General features: G+C 43.0%; 1 protein-coding gene across 2 annotated transcripts in view; it reads left to right on the top strand.

Moving 5' to 3' along the window:
* Window positions 1-24,174, top strand: part of LOC137301457 (proprotein convertase subtilisin/kexin type 7-like) — a 205,557-nt gene that overhangs the window by 36,635 nt on the left and 144,748 nt on the right. For both annotated transcript variants that reach the window (XM_067970958.1, XM_067970959.1), the window contains exon 6: window positions 4,345-4,399. In XM_067970958.1, the coding sequence (XP_067827059.1) occupies window positions 4,345-4,399 (55 nt within the window). The remainder of the gene's footprint in view (window positions 1-4,344; window positions 4,400-24,174) is intronic.

Here is a 24,174-nt window from a genome sequence, read left to right as displayed (position 1 = left end):
TTGACCTGTGTTGCTCAGGCCCTACTGAGCAGCTCCTTTACTGACTGACCTACAGGGGGCGCTCCCTCTTGCCCCGGTGCATTGCAGCTGTAGCGTTGGTGCAACGAAGTTTCACTTGCCACTGATGCTAGTGTAAACGTGGAGCCAGGGCCCGATCTGACTACAGAGTGAGACTGGCTGGGGGAACGTGAGGCACAGTAGTGTAGTGGCTATGGTACAGTAGTGTAGTGACTATGGTACGGGACCAGTAACCCGGAGGTTGGGAGTTCAAATCCCACTGTGGGGAAAGTTGTGAAGTTGAATTTAATAAATATGGTGATTTGAGGGCTGGCATCAGGAAAGTTGTTGGATTATTGTAATAACTCAACCGGTTCACTAATGTCCTTCAGGGAAGGGGAGCTGCCGCCCTTAATTGGTTTGGTCCACACGTCTGTCACTGTGCTTGACTCTTAATGCACCCTGAAGTGCCCTTGCGAGCTGCTTGTAAAGACCAGTCACATTGCCTACTCAGGACAACTAGAGTTGGGCAATATATACGGCCTTGCCAGCCTCTCTCACTCCAACGTCAGGGTAGCCCCAACTCCACACTTACATTACAACTTAGCACTGGTACTGTAGGTACAACCTAAGAAAGTAAACGTAGCCTTAAGATGAGCCTTATCACCCTAAGATGCACTTACAAGCGATCTACTTGCAAAGCTGACAAATTGATTTAACCAATTACTAATCTGAGTGCAACCTGAGCTTTAGAATAAATGATTGACCTCATAACTGGCTGCAATAAGAGTACATGCAGGGTCTTGGTTTGTTTTTAAAATTTATCTCTCTGCTCAAGAAAGGATCACAGGAAGACGACAAAATAATCAGATGTACGCGTGAGCGTGAACACCTAATAGTTGCTTAAATTGCTTTGAGACTTTTGAGTTCAATGTAATTTTATGCTTTGGAGTAAATTGCTTTCAGTGACCTTGTTAAGTAACCGGCCCATAAAATTCCAGTTAACTGTCTGCGGACTGTTTGTGAAAACAAGCCTGTTACGCCTAGTGTCGCTATGGTGATCTTGCAGTTTAAACAGAGTTCATTGTTTTTTTTTAAAACATGGTGTGCTAGAAAATTCTGAGACAATGTCATTAATAATGCCCGCGGCTTGCACTAATCCTCCTGATCCACTCCGAGGGGTACCTGCAGTAAGTAAATAACTGAGTGATGCTGTTGGGTGTGTGAGTGGAACCAGAGCAGGATTAGAGTTTTACATTATCCCTTTCCTTTACCATCAACCCACCAGTAAGATAAACTGCAACTACATTTGTCTCTCCCTAAGTGGGTTATATATCCTATGAAAGATTATTTGTTTACATTTTGGCAAATAATGCCCACGTCGATTGATCACGAATTACATAGAGCTTACGGCACAGAAACAGGCCATTCGGCCCAACTGGTTCTGTGCCGATGTTTATGCTCCACATGAGCCTCTTCCCACCCTACTTCATCTAACCCTACCTGCATATCCTTCTATTCCTTTCTCCCTCATGTACTTTTCTAGCATCCCCTTAAGTGCATCTACGCTATTCGCCTCAACCACTCTGTGGTAGTAAATTTCACATTCTAACCACTCCCTGTGCAAATAAGTTTCTCCTGAGTTCCTTATTGGATTTATCAGTGACTATCTTATACTTATGACCCCTCGTTTTGGATTCCGCCACAAGTGGAAGCATCTTCTCTACCTCTACCCTATCAAACCCTTTCATAATCTTAAAGACCTCTATCAGGTCACCCCTCAGCCTTCTCATTTCTAGAGAAAAGAGCCCCAGCCTGCTCAACCTTTCCTGACATCATACTTGTAAATCTTTTTTGCACCTTTTCCAGTGCCTCCATATCCTTTTTATAATATGGAGAGGCTCAGAAATATTTCAGGATTTCCCCCGATGACTTGGTTGATAAATGCACTGTCTGGTATGAAATTGTGCCGCACCGACCTCGAAGGTGAGATTGGATGAGGTGGGGCGGTGGGGGGGGCGGTGAGGGGAGATCTAAGAACAGTGAGCTGAAGACTAGGAGGTATGGGTAAAGCTTTTTTTGAGTGACTTTTTTTTCTATCAAGACGCACCTCACTGTAAGATGTGATGAAGGGGGTTTTAAGCCTGGGTGAAATGGCTGACCTCGTGTGTTTGAACACGCTGCAGTGTTTGGTGTGAGGTGAGTGTCACTCATTCTCATCTCTGAGCTGTTTCCAGCTGGCCAGTGAGATCCAAATCAGTCATTGCGACCTCCCTTTGTCGTATTGGGCGCCCACCAACCAATCGTGCGGATTCTTGGTGTCTGCGCTGTTGTCATGGTAACCAATCGCAGCCGCTCAAATAGTTGGGAAGAAGGGTAGGAGTGTGAGCTCAATGGGATGATGTCCAGTGCCATTCAGTTTTGAAGTTCATCTCAGAGCCACGTGAAGGCTCCAGAAAAGCAATATTTTACACAGTCGGACGTCCTTACTGCAGATCCTAAGCTTCCTAACCTAAAGGCAGCACAAATTTTCTGAAAAAACATGCATTTGAAATTTGGTTGGTTAGCTCTCAAGTATCCAAACTACTTCCTGTCGGTCACTAAGGAGAAACTGTTTCCCGTGGCAGAAGGGTGGGTAATCAGAGGAAACAGATTTAAGGTGATTGGCAAAAGAACCAGAGGCAAAATGAGGAAGCGTTTTTTTTTGTAAGTAGCGAGTTGTAATGATCTGGAATGCACTATCTGACAGGGCGGTGGAAGCAGATTCAATAGTAACTTTCAAAAGCAAATTGGATAAATACTTGAAGGGGGGAAAAAAAAATTTGCAGGGCTATGGGGAAAGAGCAGGGGAGTGGGACTAATTGGATAGCTCTTTCAAAGAGCCGGCACAGGCATGATGGGCTGAATGGCCTCCGCCTGTGCTGCACCATACGATGATACAATAATACTTTCTGCCAATGGGCCCTGTCGATCTGGCCTATGGATCCATTCTATTTGTGCTTATTTTTTTATTTGCTCGTTTGTCGTGTTTGAATTTTGTGGACTTGGAGGTTTAGAAAGGGCGTTCTTAATACCATTGCCTCATTCATCGATGGATGCTGAATCATAACACCAACATCTGTTTGTATTTCCAATTTGAGATACATGCAAATTATGAAAACATGGTTTTGAAGTTTGAGACCCCCTCTGGTTTCACGGTAGATACTAAGCTGTCCACAGGGTCAGAAAGTTTGGACATGCCTGTGGACTTGAAACTTAAAAAGCCAAACCTATTCTGTACAAAGTCTAATTACCTTCTGTAAATGAACAAAGCCTCTTCAGTGTTGAGGCCCTTCATAGTGCATTTCAATCGTGCAACCTCATGCCAGCCTTGCGACAAATACAATCTAAATGGGCGTTCTATTTTAAAGCGTTTCATTGGAATCTGTTGCAATACATGTTCAGCCTGGAGAGGTGCCAGTTTTTTCTTTGTAAAGCAAGTTTTCCTGGGATTAATTACAATCTGTTTGGCCTCCGACCAAATGGTCAGTAGTCCAAAGGAGAGCTATCTGGGAAAAATGTTATCCGACTCTCCACTGGTTTAGTGTTCTTTACACTGAGTCTCGATGGATTATCATTCAGTGGACACTGGTCACCCAAATGGTCACTCTTGACTTAGACAATGAGTATAGACAGGCTATTTAATGTTGGGAAGAGTGTGCTAACCAATCCCAATCCTGTTCTTGCCCAATATCTACACGAATACCCTTCTGGCAGAGGTAACTAGCGGGAGTTTTTAAAAAAAAATATATAAATCTTAAGACTCCGTCTGAGTGTGTCTAGAAATGTGAATTTGAATAAATTTCAAGTAAATCTAATTTTCAAGATCCCCTCTTTTACTTAAATAGTAAGACAACATTTTAGTCAAAGGTTTAATATTGCAAAGAGAAGAAATCCCCTTCTCCATCTGTGTCTCATCTACTTCAGTTAGATCTTTTAGCTGCCAGTTTCAGTTCTATTAAAAACTTTTCCCATAACTTCTCCCAGTTCCTAATCCCAGTAAGTCCATTTCCTAACATATTTTAAAAGGATGGATCCATTAGGAAAATTCTTCGCCTTCCTTCCAATTGGCAGGAACATTGTATGGGCCCAGATTTCTTGGCAAATCCATCGGTTTGGGTCCTGGCGTTCCCCCCCCCCCCCCCTCCCCCCCTGCCTGCCTGCTGATCCTGAACTCGTGTCTTTGGCACGTGCTATCAGAACGTGGGGTCACTTACCCAAAGGGCCCTCTCTGCCAGCCATAGTCAGGCTGTTATTTTACTTTGGTCAGTCCGTCATGCATCTCCTGTTTTTTTTTGTTTCCCACAGTTGGGGTCCTGACGATGATGGTAAGACGGTGGATGGCCCTCACCCACTTGGGAAGGTAAGAGCCCTGAGGGAGGGGGGTGAGGGGGTGCACAGTCCAGAAGTCCTGGAAAATGTGGATTTGGTCAGCTTGAGAAAGATGGGAAAATCGCACGTCTCCTGTTGATAGGGTTACCAACTCTGGCTCAACATATCCCTGGAGGTTTCATCACATGACCTCCCACTTCCAACTGTCCCCCCCCAGTCAGACATCCTTTTTAACCTCCATCTCTATTTTTATAACTAATAAATAAAAGCAGTCAAAGTAAACTTCAAAAAATACTCCATTTGTTTTTTAATGCCCCCTATGATTTTTCTCCTGGGTGTTGCTTGCAGCAGTGACCTGGAGATTAGTCTTCAACCCCTGGAGACTCCAGGGCAACCCCTGGAGGGTTGGCAACCCTACCTGTTGAGAAAAACAGACAAAAAAAAATTTGATCACGTGGGTCTCCTGCAGAAGTCCCTCGGCCTTAGCCTGTGATGTGGTTGTGATATTTCAATATGCTGGGCTGAGGCCCTGTGCTAACAGATGAATGTTCTCTGCAGAAACAGTAAGTGAACATTGTTAGCCTCGTCTATAGGTACAAAGTACTGATTTTGAATATATTTTTTATTAAGTAAGAGTTGATTGTGTCCATAAGGACACGAGCAATGAGAAAAGATTGTTGACCAAATCCAGCTCCCCACATTGTGCAGGGCCAGTAAAGATTGTCTTTCCTCCCGCCTTCTCATCCTTGTTTTCAAATCCCTCCACTGCCTCACCCCTCTCTATCCTTGTAATCTCTTCCAGCCCTACAACCCTCTGAGTTCGCTGCTCTCCTTCAATTCTTGCCTCTTGCGCATCCCTGATTTTAATCGCTCCACCATTGGCGGCCGTGCCTTCAGCTGTCTAGGCCCTAAGCTCTGGAATTCCCTCCCTAAACCGCTCCACCTCTCTTCTTCTCTCTTTTCCTTTTAAGACGCTCCTGAAAACTTACCTCCTTTCCCTGTCCTAATATCTCCTTATTTGGCTTGGTGTCACATTTTGTTTAACGCTCCTGTCAAGCGCCTTGGGGACGTCTTACTACGTTTAAAGGCGCTTTATAAATGCAAGTTGTTGTTGTCGCCTTGGTACCAAGCCAACATCCTTCTGTTGCCCATCCAGCTTTTATTCATTTAAATTTTTTTTTATAAGAGGGAAATTGGAAAGTATGCTTTAGGTGACATGAAACTTGGGTTTTAAGAGTCCAAATATTACAGGAGAAAGGGAAAATTGAGGGAGGCAGAGATTCCACAGTTGAGAGGTTTTGGGAAAGAACGAATCAGAGTAGGAGATGATGCTTTGTGTCTTGACTTTGGCACACCCGGATCTCTTGTCACTGTGTCTGTGTGATGGATACGTTGCTAAATTCCTGAAAACATGTGTATTTGCAGAGCCGGCATTTTGTGTGGGAATGGGAGCCCTGTCTGAGTTCCTCTATGTAAGATCACCGGTGTTTGTGATTTGGAAAGGATGGTTTGTTTTCTACACCACAAGCCTGCTTGGACTTGTTGACCAAAGGGGAAAGAACACACCCATACCTTTTGCGATCTTTCACTGCCAAACCCACATGTAAATGATTAAGGAAAATGCTTTCCCAAGTTAAACAACATTTCATAATTTAAAGGGACAGTGTCACTTGGCGAGGCGGCTTGGTTTTGTCAGCAGCTGTCCATTGTGATTAGAGCGGGGGAGGGGCCATAGACGAGCACTGGCGGTTTGTTAACTGCTGCCGCGCAAACGTTGCCTCTGCGAGTTTCACAAAATGGTCCCTTTAATTGTTGGGGTGGGGGTGTGAGCTGCTGTAACAATGTCGTCATGTACTCCCGTTATCATCTAGCAACCCAGACTGATCTGCATGGCGGGGGAAGCAGGAAGCTTTGCTTTTTGCGCAATGTATGTGAATCTAATCCTATCCTAAGTTACACTGAACAAGTGGTGGAACTCAAACCTCCACTTCAAACAGTGATGGACCCAACTGGAGGACTTACTGTATTGCTTTTCCCTGATTGACGTGTAGAAAAGGTCCAACCGTTTGTGTGGTGCCTGCCAGTACAAGTCTCTTTACAGTGCATCTGGTAGAAACGCACTTATCTGTCCTGCATCAATAAATTCTCCATTCATCTCCTTATCACCTGTCATACGTCAAATGCGCTTTTGCCTTTTGTGACACACGGAACTCATGCAATTTGCACAGAAGATTGTAATCAGACTGAAACTTAAACAGCACCAGGAAGATCCACCACAGAACTGGCTCCTCAAAAAAACAGCAATTTAGTGCAATTGAGATCCTTTTGGGGGGTGGGGGGAACAGAGTGGACGAGCAAGAAGTCAACTGAGGCAGGAGTTAGGGGCCTCTGAGTAACTTGTTTCAAGCTACATTGCACTTTAACCCAGTTTTCACGAAGATAGCTACCAATTGGAGATGACTTTTTTTTCAATCTGTTTTTACTTGATGCAAACAGAGGAACTTTTTGATTCTTTGTTCAGTTGTATTAATTTTAATTTAAGGTCTGTTTTTGCTGATTTCTCCCCTCTCCCCCTCTACCCAGTATTGAATCCTGGATTTTAATCTCTTTTTTTCTGGGCAAAACTGTGGCACATGGAGTTCATTATGGGGAAATCATCTACTTTGGATCTGAGAAAGGCAAATTGGAATATTTTCTTAACGGTGAAAGACTAGGAGCTGTGGAGTTGCAAAGGGTGTCCATGTGCACAAATCATTAAAAGCTAGTGTACAGTACAAAAGATAATCAAAAAGGCAAATGGAATGTTGGCCTTTATCTCAAGGGGGTTGGAATTCAAAGAGGAAGTAATGCTTCAGCTGTACAGAGCCCCTGTCAGACCCCATCTGGAGTACCACGCTCAGTTTTGGGCACCTCACCTCTGGAAGGATATATTGGCCTTAGAGGTGGTACAGGGCAGATTCACCAGAGTGATACTGGGGCTTAAAGAGTTAAGTTATTTAGACAGGTTACATAAACTTGGTTTGTATTTCCTTGAATTTAGAAGGTTGATGGGTGATCTAATAGAGGCGTTTGAAATGATCAAGGGATTTGATAGGGTAGATACAGAGAAACTATTTCCTCTGGCGGGGGATTCCAGAACAAGATGACATAATCTTAAATTAGAGCCAGGCCATTTAGGAGTGGTATCAGGAAGTACTTTTTCACACACACGGTAGTGGAAATCTGGAACACTAGCCCCCAAAAGGCTGTGGGTGCTGGGGTAATTGAAATTTTCAAGACTGAGATCGATAGATTTTTGATGGAGATATGGAACCAAGTTGGGTAAATGGAGTTTAGGTACAGATCAGCCATGATCTAATTGAATGGCAGAACAGGCTGGAGGGGCTGAATGGCCTACTGTTCCTATGTTCCACTGCACATGATAGTGAGGTGTGCAATGACCCATAGCACTTTCCCTCTCTCCGGAATAGCAGGTCCTGGGTTTGATCCCCAGTTGGTGCTGAACCAACTGATCTCGGTCAGGGTTGTCCATGGGAACTCCGCACCCTTGGATGGGGAGGGGTTGCTGTTTAGCGACCTCCCTTCTCGCCCAACCCAATCCTCCCCAGCTTGAAAACCATGTTGGATGAATAAAGGATCAGGTTTGTCTGTGATGCTTCCTGTGGTCGATCAGCCATGGTCTATACCTGCATATGAAGAATTGTCATTTGGGCAGGGTATTGAGGGTGGCCAAGACCAATGGAACTGTACCCCAGCACAAATCCGCACCTGCATGAGAAGAAAATAAGAAATTTAAGTACGTTCTGCCAATGTTGCTTCTTGATTTATAATTATGGACTATGCAAATCATTTTTTAATAATAGTTTTATTTTCTGGATTAAGTTCGCTATTTGTTTGCTACTTAAATGCTGGATTACCTGGTCTGCAGGCACCGGCAGCCCTCTCAATACCTCATCCGAACGGCCATTCTTCATTAGTGAGCCCAGGCAGCGAGCCAAGCTCTTCTACCATGGGAGGCGACTGCAGCTGGGCTCAAACCTTTCTACCTTTCTCTACCCTAAAAATTAAGCTTATCCTTAAGTAAAGCTTGCTGGGAAGTCTTCAAAATGCTCAAAAATCACTGTTAATTGCACAGTCTGCCTCTAGGTGGCATTTAAAACCCATGAAATAAAAGCAAATCAGCAGCTACTGAAGATTGGGTGTGCGTTTAGCCAGACCCTGTTATATGCCTCCTGACCAATGACACCAATCTCTGCTCACTGCAGCCTTTTACGACTTTGGTTTCCTTTTATGCTTTCAGAAATTGCACTAAAATTCTTTTTGAGACAAGCTGCGATCAGCTGAAAGTCTTCACCTTAATATCCACTATTGGATGACCCAGATCCCGGTTTATTTGCACCTTTTGATGCACTCATATGTCATCGTCTTTGGGCAGATAACGCACTGTTTTGACAGGGGCTTTGCATACTTGTCAGGAGTGTTTCCCAAATAGGGGTAGTCGGGGCCCTGTTTCTCTCCGTTTCTCCTTCTCTTGGATTAGTTGGCTCCTGCTGTGCCATTCCTTGAATGCACTTTTAATTGAAATGGCGACGGTGGGGAAGGGCTTTGTGTAAAGTGGCTCTTTAAGGAGGCAGTGCTTACTCTTGTGGCACAGGGTGGCTACGTTAAAATGGAACTCTGTCCTTTCCCATTAAACTTGCAAAAAAGATTCACAAGGATGATGCCAGAACTGAGAATATCCTTATCAGGAAAGGCTGAACAGGCTGGGGCTCTTTTTTTCTAGAAAAGAGAAGGGGTGACCTAATAGAGGTCTTTAAGATAATGATGGGGTAGACGTAGAGAAACTGTTTCCACCTGTGGGGGAGTCCAAAACTAGAGGTCATAAATATAAAATAGTTGCTAATAAATCCAATAGGGAATTCAGGAGAAACTCCTTTACCCAGAGAGTGGTGAGAATGTGGAACTCGCTACCACAAGGAGTAGTTGAGGCAAATAGCATAGATGCATTTAAGGGGGAGGTTAGATAAACACAATGGGGAGAAAGGAATAGAAGAGTCTCCTGATAGGCTAAGATGAAGTAAGGAGGGAGGAGGCTTGTGTGGAGTATAAACACCGGCACAGACCAGTTGGGCCGAATGGCCTGTTTCCATGCTGTAGTTTCAGCGTAATTTGATATGTGCTTTAACATTATGGACTAAATTGCTCTCCTCCTCTGCTGGCTACAGTTCACGGGCACCCGATACTCTCCAGCACTTCACCCATGTGCCCATTCAGGGGCCTGGTAGCACGGGTAGGAGGAGCGGGGAATGAGGGGGTGGGGGGGGTGTCTGGTGGATATTGCAGCCTTCGGAAGGGCCCAGGCCTGCCGCACCTATAGTTCCGATCTCTGCAGTCAGTGATTCTGTCTGATGCACAATCACTGTTAATTGCCCCACGTGGCCCTAGTCGCACTCTGCCTCCTCTCATTATGGCGGCGTTGTTTGCTGAGGGGCAAAGGTGTATCTATTCACATCGAGCAGCAGCTGGGGGAGGAGAGAGTTTTCTGTTGAGTGACACTTTCACATGGCCAGACTTTGGATGATTCATGAGATGGCTTGTTTAAGAATGTTTTAGTTTTCTTTAATATATTTTCTTCCATGCCGAGCTTGCTTGTTCATTCTTGGTTGGAAAGAGGTGCAAGTTTTTGAGAAAAAGTTAATAAATTTGAGCTTGTTCTCTTTTTGAAAAGAGACTTTGATCTAGTTTTAAAAATGTTCAAAATTATGACAGTGTTGGACAGTTCAGATGCAGGCAATGTTCACTGTGACAAAGGGGACAGAAGTTTAAGTTAAAAGTAAAAAAAAAGGCATTTGATCTTTAATCCAAAGACTTGTGGAATAAATTAACAAGGAAGGTCGTTGAACTGTACAATACAAATGGGTTCAAGCAGTAATTGGACATGTTATAGAAGGAGAAGAGATTGAGGGATAAAGGTGAGAAGGCAGGTAGGTGGGACTGAAATTAGGTAACGAGGAGCAGACTTGTTGGGCCTGATGACTATATTTTTGTTTCTATAAGTTGTTATGACAACTTTCATGGATACTGCCCAAGGTCCTCCCACCAGGAGGTGTGCTTCAGCAAGCTGGGACAACAGCCTAGCCTGGCTACTTTCCCATCCCTCCCCCAGATGACCTAGATAAGGTTGACGTATGTACGCTGAGAGGAAGGCTGAGTATGACTTAGTTGATGTTGGAAGTTTCAATTCCTGACTTGCTAAGTCCTAACAATGAAGCAGTGACAGTACTGGAGTGTTCTTAAGGCATTTCGAATATATTTTATTATATATATTAAATTAGATAAAGGCTGTATTTGGGCCATTACTCCATGGAACACACAATATGCTGTATTCTTCTTCCTTTTGAATTTCCCCTAGGTAACAATGCAGGACAGTTTCTTCCTGTTTATGTACAGTAATTCACTTAGTGAGTGACCATTGTGAAGATGGAACTCTTGGGCTATAAGGTCAGGCTGTTTAGCTCAAAACAAATCAAAGCAGGAGACTGCAATGCCTGATTTAAAAAGTCCTTTTCCGCTCTGGCTGATACCATCAGCAGCATCTAGGATGTATATGGCACAGCTCGTGATATAAAGACACGAGAAATACACTTCTACTGCAATCAAAGGGACACATTTATGAAACTGTTATAAAATTTGTAATGACTTAGAAGTAAATGCAGTCAAAAGAGTACTCTGATTGCCGGAGGATCTTCAGCTGCTCTACTGTAAAATAAAACTTGTGTTTTGTTTGTGAGTTCTCCCTTTAACAAGAAACGCAGCGGTTATAAACTCTTTATTGCATTTTCAGGATGCCGTTCTAATTTTCCATTGTAAGTTGTTCATCTTACTGATTTCTGGCCGTGTTTCCAAAATTAATGAGTGTGCAATCCTCAAGTGTCCAATTTCTAGTCTGTGCTGAGTTAACTGGGGGGGTGGGTGGGGGGGATGCTGCATTTGGCCTCTACACCCCTGGTATAGGCAGGAGGGGGGGAGAAAATCAGCCATGGCTCTAGTTCCTGATTGTTGTCTAGTTGGATTGTTCCCTGATGGAAAGTGCACGCTTCTGGATATCGGCTGAAGTGATGCCCTCTATGGTTGAATTGCCAACCATCACTTATTCACCAGACTTGCAAATGAAGGATAGGCACCTGGGCAAGGTACCTGAGGGTTGCCAGGGACTGTGAAACTGTGTTAAGAAAGAGTCTGTGCCTTTTTAGAAGGAGGGTGGAGAGGAACTGCAAGTTCTGAGATGCGCGAGCGATCGATGCCCGTAAACCACTCCCAAGGCACCCAGTTTAATGCGGAATCTTGGAACCTGTAGTTCTTCTGCTTGAGCACTGATTGTAGTAGATAAAAGTTCTGCGCATGTGGCCGTTCCAGCTCGTGTAGCTTTGACAGCACCTGCTCAGTAGAAGATGGTTAAACAGTGAAACACTCCTTATTACTGTTCTGTGATAACCTAGAAGTCAGGGGCAAAGAGGACAACCTTGTGGGATTGTTTCACCCAATCTCTCGATGCACTCCTACACTGAGCTGATCCTAAAGTGTTCCCCTGGACATCTCGTCCACCTGCGATGCGCGCTTTTGTTCATCACTGCTGGTGTGGCAGGAAATCTGTACAAGAGGTCCTTTGTACAGGCCTGTTTGAATTCCCCAAGGAAGTCTCAATGAGCTCGTACAAACATCCTCGGAAATTTGTACATACCTGTGTAAACGGACAGATTTCCTGTGTTATCAGCTAATCAGCACTCCCAAAAAAAACATGAGTCCTCTAAGCAGGTGTAGCTCACAATGGGTCTCGTCTATCGGACGGGACAATATCTTCTACTAATGCAGATAGTGGCACGGCAGCAGCTTACGGTATGTCTCACTCCTGTCTGTCACACTCCACTTTTGTGTCACGTTTCGGAGAAAAGTATAAGGAAGCAGAGCAATTCTCCATGAACACCATACTGGAATCAGGATAGCTAATCTTTTATTTGACACCTGTAGAAATTCGCACAGTGTTTACTTACAGCAGCAGCCACTTATTGACTGCTCAGTGTTTACTTGACAATAATTGGACTTTGTAGCTTTTAAAAGGACACATTGCCTACAATTTACATGGTGTTTTGCTCCTGGCCTTACAAAGCAGCGCACCATCTGACTTACCATGAACAACAAAAGGGATTTGCTACGTATAATTTATCTCTTTCTTCTCTGTCACTCAGACTCACTCATAAAATAACTACATTATTCACGATGTGGAGATGCCGGTGATGGACTGGGGTTGACAATTGTAAACAATTTTACAACACCAAGTTATAGTCCAACAATTTTATTTTTAATCCCACAAGCTTTCGGAGGCTTCCCCCTTCCACACCGCCTGAGGAAGGGGGAAGCCTCCGAAAGCTTGTGGGATTAAAAATAAAATTGTTGGACTATAACTTGGTGTTGTAAAATTGTTTACAATTTACATTATTCACAACAGCAATACTGAGCTTATCTACAGAATTTTTCTTTTTGTGTTTGAAATGTCTCCATGAATCTTTTCATTCAGAGATCTGCCCTGTTTCAGAAGCCTGGGTTTTGAGTTCTGCCTCCCCCAGGGGTAGGAGGTTTGGAGCCCAAAGCAATGCAGTACTCCAGATGGGGTCTGACCAAGTCACTGTATAACTGACGCATAACTTTCTAACCCCTCCTCCTCCTCTCCCCTCCCACCGGCTGATATGATGGCCAACGTTTCACTACTTTTTGTACCTGTGCAGTAGCTTTTAGTGATTGGTGTACATGGACACCCAAACCCTTCTGCTCCTCCACAGTTCCTAGTCTCTCCCCATTAAGAAAATATTCCGATTTGTCATTTTGTGGATTCAAAGTGGATGGTCTCGCACTCCTCCCCCCAACAGTATGTCTCACTCCTGTCAGTCACTCTTTGCGTCACACTCCACTTTTGTGTCACATTTCAGAGAAAAGTGTAAGGAAGCAACGCAATTCTCCATGAACACCATACTGGAATCAGGATATCTAATCTTTTAATTGACACCTGTAGAAATTCGCACAATGCTTACTTACAGCAGCAGCTGCCTATTGACACCTCAGTGTTCACTTAACAATAATTGGACTTTTCCATCTGCCGCAGTTTTACCCATTCGCTTAATCTGTCTATGTCCCTCTGCAACTTCCTGCTCTCATCTACACAGCTTACCGTGCCTCCTAATTTGGTGTCATCTGCAAAATCTATTCCTTCATCCAAGTCACTGATCTGTGTGGTGAAATGCTGAGGCCCCAGTACAGATCCCTGGGAAACACCACTTGTCACATCTCACCAACCAGAGTACATTCCCTTAATCCCTACTCCGTCTCCTACCTCCCAACCAGTTACCAACACATGTCACAGGGTTACCTCCAATTCTGTGCACTTTTGCTAATCATCTCTTGTGCGGAACCTTATCAAATGTCTTCTGGAAGTCCATGTGGACAACGTCCGTGGACACATCCCTATCCACCATGTTCGTGATCTCCTCAAAAAAAAATCAACGAGTTTAGTCAGACATGATCTGCCCTTCACGAATCCATGCTGACTGTCTCTGATCAACTCCTACTTGTCCAAGTGCTCAGCCACTCTGTCCCCGATGTACTTGAAACAGACATTTTAGCAGTCAGCATTTTGCAGCACACAGTTCATTCACACAGACTGTTAATGTATTTACAGTTAAAGTAGCTTGAGTGTATTTTGTGAGTCATGGAAACTTGTATTAATTTAGGAACTAACAGCGAGCCCCATTAAAATGCTATCTGTGAACTGCAAATAATTGGGGTTTGCCATTTAGTTTCATTGCACCTTGTTAGTCTCTTGCTTGTTGGTCTTTTTCTTGAGGTATAGCAATGTTCAAAATAAAAGCTGATTTTTAATTGATTTTTTTTCTAGATTTTTTTTTTCCTCTGCTAAAAATAAAATAGGAAAACGCTCAGGAAAAAAATACAGGTTTTTAAATCTGCTATAAAAACTGATTTTAACATTGAAATGTGTTTTTAAGTCCTAGTTATTATTGATCGATAACCCCCCAATGCTGGAAAGAAAAAACATTCCTGAATTTTAAATACTCCAGCTGTCAAAGCCCACATGACATGTCTTCAACATAACATCTGCTGAATGATTATAAGTTCTTACCAATGACAAATGTTACAACGTACAGTGGACCACTTTGAGCATATTGGACCCTTCCCCAAACTAAGTATTGGACATGAACTCAGACATCGCTTGTAAATGAGGGATGATGAATGTTTTATCCATGTATCAAATATATACATACAGGTAATTTGATTATTTTAATATTTTGAGTTAAACAGTTTGGTTTACTCTAATGTTCCTTTATTAGGCTGAATATCTCAATTACTTCATAGGGAAGTAATTTTACAATGGAGGTTATTGCTGTTTAAATGCTCCTCCATGCTTCTATCAAACAGGCTCCAGTTATTACACAGTGCAATGAATCAAAGCCAAATGAACAACAAAAATGTAATCTTGGGCAAAATTGGCATCTCTGTGCAAAAATCCTACAATAAAAGGCCTGTCAACCCTTGACTATAATGCTAGAAACAGTCAGCATGTAAAAAGAGGAAAGACCCTTCATCTGACCAGGGGTCTCGATCAGAATCATCAAACTTTTTTTTTCGGATGCTGCCTGACTTGTTGAGCATTTTCTATTTTTTTTTAAATTTCAGATTTCCAGCACTCATGATTTTTGTTTTTACTTTACCATGACTTTGCTTATTTTGTGGTGTTTTGCTTCTTTTAAACGTTGCTGCTGCTTGAGGCTGTGTTGCTGCATCATTTGATTTCTGGCTTCTTAATCTGTTACCTCATTGAAACGCTTTGTCCCTCAATTCCCAGTTGATGCTTATTGAATGCTCTATAAGGCTTTGCTGCAGTCTATGTTAAGTCACTGAGCTCCTTTTTCAGTAGGAGCTAACTGACTATCTGGTGAAGGAATGGAATTGACGACTGTAAGGCTGGATTGTTGTTCGTAATCAAATCTCTAGAATTTTATGCAGTTCCAGCGTAGTGCTTGAAGTACACAGGCCCCTCGATTATCCACTATCCCGTTGTCCCCACTCTCTATTATCCCCCACAGTTTACCCAGGAGTTGAGGCATCAGATTAGGACGCCTGGATTTACTAAGTGCAAATATTTTAATTTAAAATGAAGCTGCGAAGGTAATTTAAAAACGGGGACTCTCTATTATCCTCCACTTTCCAATATGGTTCAGTTATGGCAGGTAATTGGGATTCCACCGTATTTATGGACAGTCCCCCAGTCTCATCAGATCTAAACTCTGATGTTTCATATATCCTATGGCTTTGGGGATCAAGGTTAAAAACACCAGTGATTTACTGGATTATTTTCCTCCCACAGAATATTACGCTTAGGGCAGTCCGTGACAGTGCATGATTTGTAGTCCACTGGTCATACAATGATATAGCATAGAAGGAGACCATTCAGCCCGTCGTGCCTGTGCTGGCTCTTTGAAAGAGTTTTCCAATTAGTCCCAATCCCCTGTCCTTTCCCCATAGCCCTGCATGTTTTTCCCCTCAATATTTATTCAATTCTCTTTTGAAAGTTATTATTGAATTTGCTTCCACCACCCTTTTTCAGGCAGTGAATTCCAAATCATAACAACTCGCTGCGTAAAAAAAAAATTCTCCTCATCTCCCTTCTGTTTCTTTTGCCAGTTACCTTAAATCTGTGTCCTCTGTTTGCCGTCCCTTCTGTCAGTGGAAACAGTTTCACTTTATTTACTCTATCAAAACTCTTCTTGATTTTGAACACCTCCTATTAAATCTTCCCTTCTCCTTTTCTGCTCTAAAGAGAAAAACCCCAGCTTCTCTAGTCCCGCATCCCTGGTACCTTTCTAGTAAATCTCCTCTGCAACCTCTCTAATGCCTTGACATCTTTCCTAAAATGTGGTGCCCAGAATTGAACACACTACTCCAGCTGGGGCCCAACCAGTGATTTATAAAGATTTAGCATAAAGGGTTGAGATGATCAGATGCTTCAGCCCTGATCAGAAGATTCTGGGGTCGCCTCCTCCCTTCACAGGTCTTGGTTGCGTTAATTGATCTCAGCAGAAGCAGTGTTTGGGGCACGACAATTGACCACAGCAATCCTGGTATGGGGAAGAAAAAATTAACAAGGATCCTGTTTCTGACTGCTATCTAGTGACCCCCGCTGATCTGGATGTTGTGGGAGAACAGGATCGGGTTGGGCAGTCATGCCTCTGTGGTGGAAATGCCTGCTTGCATTCGTTGTCTCGTGAATAATAGCTAATTGGGCGACCACTGCCCATGGAATTGTAGCCCAATAAGGAGACAATACTTTCAGGAGCGATGGGGAAGGGAAGAGATTTTTTAGGAAAAAAGGAAATTTGAAGTTAATATAAGCATGGTCATTGTGGTCTCCTGGACTAGTTTTCGACTGCCTAAGGAGGCCGGAAGGGAATTTTGCAGATTTTTTTCCCCCCAAGTTGGCAGTGGGTGTTTGTTTTTTTTTTGCCTCTCCCAGGAGATTACATGGCTGATGGTGGGTAGGAACATTGGAACAGGAGTGGACCATTCAGCCCCTTGACCCTGTTCCGCCATTTAATTAGATCATGAACGATCTGTATCTCAACTCCATTTACTTGCTTTGGTTCCATATCCCTTAATACCCTTACCTTACAAAAATCTATCCATCTCAGTTTTGAAATTTTCAATTGATTTAAACAGCTTTTTGGGGGAGATAGTACCCGATTTCCACCACCCTTTGTGTGAAAAAGTGCTTCCTGCATCACCCCTGAACAGCCTAGCTCTAATTTTAAGGTTATGCCCCCTTGTTCTGGACTCCCCCATCAGAAGAAATAGTTTCTCTCTATTGACCCTATCAATTCCTTTAATCATCTTAAACACCTCAATTAGATCGCCCCTTAATCTTTTATACTCGAGGGAATACAAGCCTAGTCTATGCAACCGGTCCTCATAATTTAACTCTTAGCCCCAGTATCATTCTGATGAATCTGCACTGCGCTGCACCCCCTCCAAGGCCAGTATAACCTTCCTGAGGTCCGGTGCCCAGAACTGAACGCAGTACTCTAAATGGGGTCTAACCAGAGCTTTATACAGCTGTAGCATAACTTCCACTCCTTTGTATTGCAGCCCCCTTGAGAGGAAGGCCATCAGTCCATTAGCCTTTTAAATGATATTTTGTACCTGTCCACTAGCTTTTAGTGATTTCTGTATATGGGGGAGTGTCTAATCCTGATGCTTCACACATCAAGACAGCGTTGAGCAGGGTTGATGGACTTAGATGGTCCTTTCCTGCCCATCATTTTTGTACGTTTGTGAGATCATAGTGTTAAATTATCCAGTTTATCCAATGCTTCATGCTCGTACGCTTATTAAAGGATGATGACTCCTCTTGTTGGCGTTTCACAGTCAGCAGAAGCTTCACTGCCTTGTCAAAGTGGCCATTTTTCTTTGTGACGTAATGATTTGCATCTGTGTCAAATTCTTGTATTTTTACTTGAAAGCAGCATTGGGGTGGGGAGGGGGGTGGGTGTTAAAGCATGTCATACAGGGTTCAGATACGTCATAACTAGCTATTCTCTACAAGATGGAAGCAATTTAATCACAGTTCAGCATGCAAAAAGGGGGTCACTTCAGACATTTGGTGAAATTGGCCATGGGCAACCTGATGCACCCCATTCGTCTTTTCTATTGACTTCAATGGAATTAGCTGAGATTAGCTAATTCAGCACAGACACTGGGACCTTTTTGATCTGTACAATTTAGTGTTACACCATGCAGTGCACTTAACTCACTTTTTTTTAAAGTTGCGCATGTGTGTGTTCAGAATCCACCAGTGGCTGTAGTGTCACCGATTGGAAAGTAATGTCTTACTGTTTTTCTGGGTTGCAGTAAAACGTCTGCAGTACAGTGAAGCACTGTCTGGTTTTTGAGGCGAATTCATTAGTCATGAGTGTACTTCTAATTAGTGGGTATAAGGAAAGGGTGATTGTAACTGGAGGTTACTTTTCCCAAATGTTTGAATGTACCTGCTAACAATATAATATTCTTCAAAGAAAAGAAAATGATTATAGCCTCTGACAATAACTGAGCATGACTTGGCTTGACTGATCTAAGGTTTTATTGTGGAATTTTTCCACCCTTCTCTTTACGAAGAAATAATTAGGCCATTATTGAAACAGCTGTAGGTTGGAAGGTCTGATCACTGCTTCAGATGTCTTGAGCTGAAATGAAGGAAACAGCTATTTCTGAAATCACCTTTAAAGTGAACTGTTAATCATTTTTTTTTCAGATAACTATCCAGGAATTTTTAAACATGAAGTCCAAATACTGACATTCCTTACCCTAATTCTTTTAAAAATTTGCCAAAATAAATGATTTAAAGTCTATCAAACATACACAGCTCAAAATCTGGTAGTTTAACATGCAAGTGCTTGTTTTCTCTAGTTTTTCCCCCTGCCTTTGATGGGGAGATGGTTCAGTGGGCAGTGACTCTGCGGGTACCAACTGGCACCTGGCACATGGTCGTCTTTCATGTCCAAGGCTGGACAATGAGTGTCGACGGTCTGTGTGACCGTAGAGGGCATCTCGGTAGAGCTTAATCCTGTCATCAGCTGATTTCCCATAGGAATTGTTCAATAAAGAAAGATTTGCATTTATAATAGCACCTTTCACGATGACCCAAAGCGCTTTGTAGCCAGTGAAGTACTTTTAAAGTGTAGTCACTGTTGTAATGTAGGAAACATGGCAGCCAAATTGCGCCCAGCAAGATCCCACAAACAGCAATGTGATAATGATCAGATTTTTTTTTTTAGTGATGTTGGTTAAGGGATAAATATTGGCATGGACACCGGGGAGAACTCCCCTGCTCTTTGCAATAGTGCCATAGGATCTTATACATCTACCTGAGAGGGCCTCGGTTTAACATCTCGTCCGAAAGACGGCACTTCCAACAGTACAGCACTCCCTCAGTACTGCGCTGGAGGCCTGAATTTTTGTGCTCCAGTATCTGGAGTGGGACTTGACCCACAATCTTCTGACTCCAAGGCGGGCGTGCTACCACTGAGCCACGGCTCACACCTAGTGATCTGGAGCAGAAATATTGGCGCTCTCCCCGCCCACCCCGACTAGCCCAGAAGTGACTAATAAGGAAAGCAGAATAAGATGCAATGCTATGGGGATAGAGGAGGGCAGTGGGATTGCTTTATCAAAGAGCTGCCATAGGTGCAATAGGCTGAATGACATCCTTCTGTGGCACACTGAGGCCAATTTTAAAAAAAATTGTTCTTGGGATTTTGGTGATATTGGCACGGTGATATTTATTGCTCATCCCTAGTTGCCCTGAAGGCATTAAGAGTCAACCACGTGTTGTGGGACTGGTGTCCTATGTAAACCAAACCAGGTAGGAGTGGCAGGTCCTTTGCTTGAAAGACACTGGTGAACCAGTTAGGGTTTATGATAATCCAGCAGCTTTCATGATCATTTTATCTGGTGCCAGCCCACAGTATCACCAGATTTATTGAATTCAGTTTCACCATTTGCCATGGGGGGCAGGGGGGGGGATTGAACTCATGACCTCTGGTTTGCTGGTTCAGTACCATAAAACTGGAACCGGACCAATTGTACCTCCTAATTCCATCCTAGCTTAGATCAACTAATTCACCACAAACCAGGAATTAAAAGCAACATGATCTTGATCTGTGTAGTTCAGTACACCACAGGGCAGTGCCCTCCCTCAGCCAGGAGAGGAGTCTCGTAGGTGCTTATTTAACATCACTTTTGGCAGCGTGAGGTGTGATCGTTCTGAAGGCTGACTCTTTTTCCACTGAAGCTGAGAAAGTTAAGCAATTGATTGATGCAAGTCTTCAAGATTATGAAGATAAGGTAAATAGTGATAAATTTGTGTCCTTCAGTGACCAGTGGTAGCAATCTAAGATGAACATAAAAACAATTCAAGGGTGGGGGTTGGTTTTAAAAAAAAATCTCTTTACACAGAGGATGGTTAGAATGTGGAATTCTCTGCCACAAACCATTGTTGAAACAGTCCATAAATACTTCTAAAAGGGAATCCGGTAATTGCTTGAAAACAAGGAATTTGGGGAATGAACCGGAGCGTGGGATTAGACCAGATGGCTGAAGTGGAGAAAAACATTAACACAGACTTGATGGGCCGAATGTCCTGTTTTTTGTGCTGTAACGTTCTGTGATTCAGTAGCTGACCTTTGGTAGTAGCACAGTGCCCTGTCAGGACAGAGCTAATGATTCACTTTGTGGGAAGTTTGATTCCAGTGCAATGTACAAAAATAAATTCCTGTTGTTTTTTTTTTAAAACCTTGGTTACATTAGAATTCTGATGGTTTGTTGAGCTGGGTCAAGACTCAATAAGCACATATTTCAGGACAGCGTTCTTTAAATAACCGATTTAAGGATTGTATTTCGCAATTGAAAAGAAAACAACTAAACTTGCATTACTTTGAAAAGGTGGCAGTATAAGGATATGATTGCAGTGTAAGCCGTGGAAAAAAAAAAGGCTGAAAAGGTCACATAGTAAAGTTTGGAACGGTAGCTTAAGATTTCTGAATAAATTACGCCAGTGCTTTTTAAGAAGGCTGAGGTTCAGTGATAGGAATGTTGCGTTTACTTCAAAGTCATTAATAACCAGAACAGCATCAGCCAACCCAATGACTGAGGTTCTTAAAGTAAACAGGCTCCCCAAAGAATGTGTCAGAAGAGCCACCAGCGATTTACAAAAGAAAATTGCATCTCTCCTTTTTGGAGAAGACAATTTGACCGGAATGATTTCGTTTTAAAAGCTAATAATGGATTTTGATCGCAAAAACTTTGACATCTCTGCCTTTACTCTACAAGTGCTGCTTTGAACTGATGCTACAGCTGAGGTGGAAAGGCCTGGATTTTCCTCCTCCCTCTCCAGAGGTGGATCAGGGAAGGATTTCATCCACCGGCCATCACCGTGACCCCGACCTATTTTCCAGAGTCAGGACAGGTTATATAAGCAGGGTGTAGCTCCCACTGTGCCTCTGCTGTGCGGAGGGAGTCCGCCACAGCCTGGGAGGATCAGTGTTTGATGCTGCAGTGGGGCACTTGTCGCAACACCTCAAAAGGGTCGATACCGTTGTTAAAGGGGGCAAAAAGCTTTCTAAATGCTGCTGTGTAACATTTGGAAGGGACTTGGAATCAGTCCACTTCCACCTGGGAGACGGAGCAAATGCTATTGCTTACCTCTCAGCCAGTCCTCCTGTTCCACCCACCACTTTCTGTTTTCTGGTCGTCTTGTATAATGGCGGGTCAGCAGTGGGAAGAAAGGGAAATCAACTGGAATCCCAAACCGTGTTCCTACCTGTACCTGCATCCTTGTGGTGCAGGCAACGGGTGGGTGGCTGATATCAGTTGTTTGAGGGGTGGAATTTTAGGGGCGGAATTCAGCGGTAGATTTGCCAGCCCCATTTTCCTAGGTAAACCACTTTGGGGCCACCTGGATATCGGCAGATTCCAACAGGAAAATCCAGGCCCAACTCTTTCAATCTAATTTTTGAGATCACTGTTAGAGCCTGGAAATTTCTTGTTTGGATTTGACTTCATAATTACGAGAAGTGATTTTTTTTTTTGTATTGGGTTTGGTTCCAATTTTTCTTGCTGTAATTAGCTAAAAGATTAAAATACTAAATGTACAACATTTAAACAGGCTGGGTACAAGTTCTAAATTTGCCACGGTCTAGTAAACATCATTTGGTTGCAAAGGAGAAAAGGGGCTGTTTACCTCGGCAGGAGTTCAAGGCAACTTTTCATGATAAACTTTAGAAACATAGAAAATAGGAGCAAGAGTAGGCCATTCGGCCCTTTGGGCCTGCTGCGCCATTCAAAATGATCATGGCTGATCGTCTAACTCAGTACCCTATTCCCGCTTTTTCCCCATATCCCTTGATCCCTTTAGCATTAAGAAATATAACTATCTCCTTCTTGAATACATCTAATGACTTGGCCTCCATTGCCTTCTGTGGTAGAGAATTCCACAGGTTCACCACCATCTGAGTGAAGAAATTTCTCCTCATCTCTGTTCTAAATGGCGTACCCCGTATCCTGAGACTGTGACCCCTGGTTATGGATTCCCCGTCCATCAGGAACATCCTCCCTGCATCTAGTCTGTCTCGTCCTGTTAGAATTTTATATGTTTTGATGAGATCACCTCTCATTCTTCTAAACTTTGTTTATCTTATTCAGTTAAGTTCCTGGACCTTGCATCTGTTCAGTTTCCTTAGACTGTTCTACAACACTTCCCAAATGTTCATTTGTGCACAAGGATTCTTTGAGCTTTTCACGCTAATTTGAACCAAATTCTTTTTATACAGTTTTTGCCTATGTCTGTGGAGCAGTTTGTTGGGAGGCCTACCTCAGCATTCGGTGTAAATATTTACTGTATGTGTCTTCAGTTGGAACACCCTGACTAATATAGATCTGCACCAATGGACTAATGAGAATTCCAAAGTGAAAACTCTCTTGAGTCTATCACAGTTATTACACAGGATAGTGCCTTGAGTCTCTGAGTTAGGATAGAGAAGCTTTGAGGCTCTTTGACTGCAAGGGTCTTAAACATTTGGATGTCTCAGCAGTTCTTGATGAGATTTTTGTACCAGAATTGTGAAGATCTAGCTGATAATCACAAGGCCTAAAATCTTGTAGGTGAACAATTGTTTCCACTGAATCTATTATTTTATCTGTCCTCCACTCCTACCTCAGTAAAGTGCCATTTTCTATGTTAAAGACACTGTTGTTAATATTGATTTAAGTTTGTGTGCATGTGCAATATTATCAACTTGGCAAGAGGCTGGCCTATTATGACCTCTCGATCCTAAGCACGTTGTGCTTTATGTTTTCTTGAATTGATGTTGGTTATTAATCTCTCTCTAACCTTCAAACCCACCATCTTGATAGATATCAATCCACCTCCCATTTAAAAATGTGAATTGCTCAACTATACCTTCTCTGAGAGTCTTGGCTTTTTTTTCTTCAAAACAGGAGTCAATCAGGCTGACTCTCCATCCCCAATCTTATAGTGCTCAAGATCAGAAAGGAGCTGAAAGTGTGCCTGTGAATGCAGCAAAACTACAGCAACAGTTTACATTTATACAGTGCCTTTAACTCCGTGAATGATCCAATGTTCTTCACTGAGGAGAAATGGGAACTGAATAGTAATGGAAGAGTTCGAAGAAATGATTGAAAGCATGGCATAATCTTAGAATAAGGGGCTGCTCTTTCAAAACTGAGATGAGGAGAAACTTCTTCACTCAGAGGGTAGTAGGTCTGTGGAATTTGCTGCCCCAGGAAGCTGTGGAAGCTACATCATTAAATAAATGTAAAACAGAAATAGACAGTTTCCTAGAAGTAAAGGGAATTGGAGGTTACGGGGAGCGGGCAGGAAATTAGACATGAATTTAGATTTGAGGTTAGGATCAGATCAGCCATGATCTTATTAAATGGCGGAGCAGGCTCGAGGGGCCGATTGGCCTACTCCTGCTCCTATTTCTTATGTTCTTATGGCGAAACGTAACACGGTACCAGGAAAACAAAATCACCTGCCCTGCCCTTTATTTATTGCAAGTCAAATCCAAACAACACAATTTCATAGAAGGTTGCAGCACAGGAGGAGGCCATTTGGCCCATCATGTCTGTGCCAGCTCTTTGCTAGAGCAATGCAAAACTAATCCCACT

Source organism: Heptranchias perlo, chromosome 33, assembly GCF_035084215.1.
Source record: "Heptranchias perlo isolate sHepPer1 chromosome 33, sHepPer1.hap1, whole genome shotgun sequence".
In the NCBI taxonomy this organism is placed as follows: Eukaryota; Metazoa; Chordata; class Chondrichthyes; order Hexanchiformes; family Hexanchidae; genus Heptranchias; species Heptranchias perlo.
The sequence above is the reverse complement of the archived record's forward strand: the minus strand, read 5'-3'. Positions and strand labels throughout refer to the sequence as shown.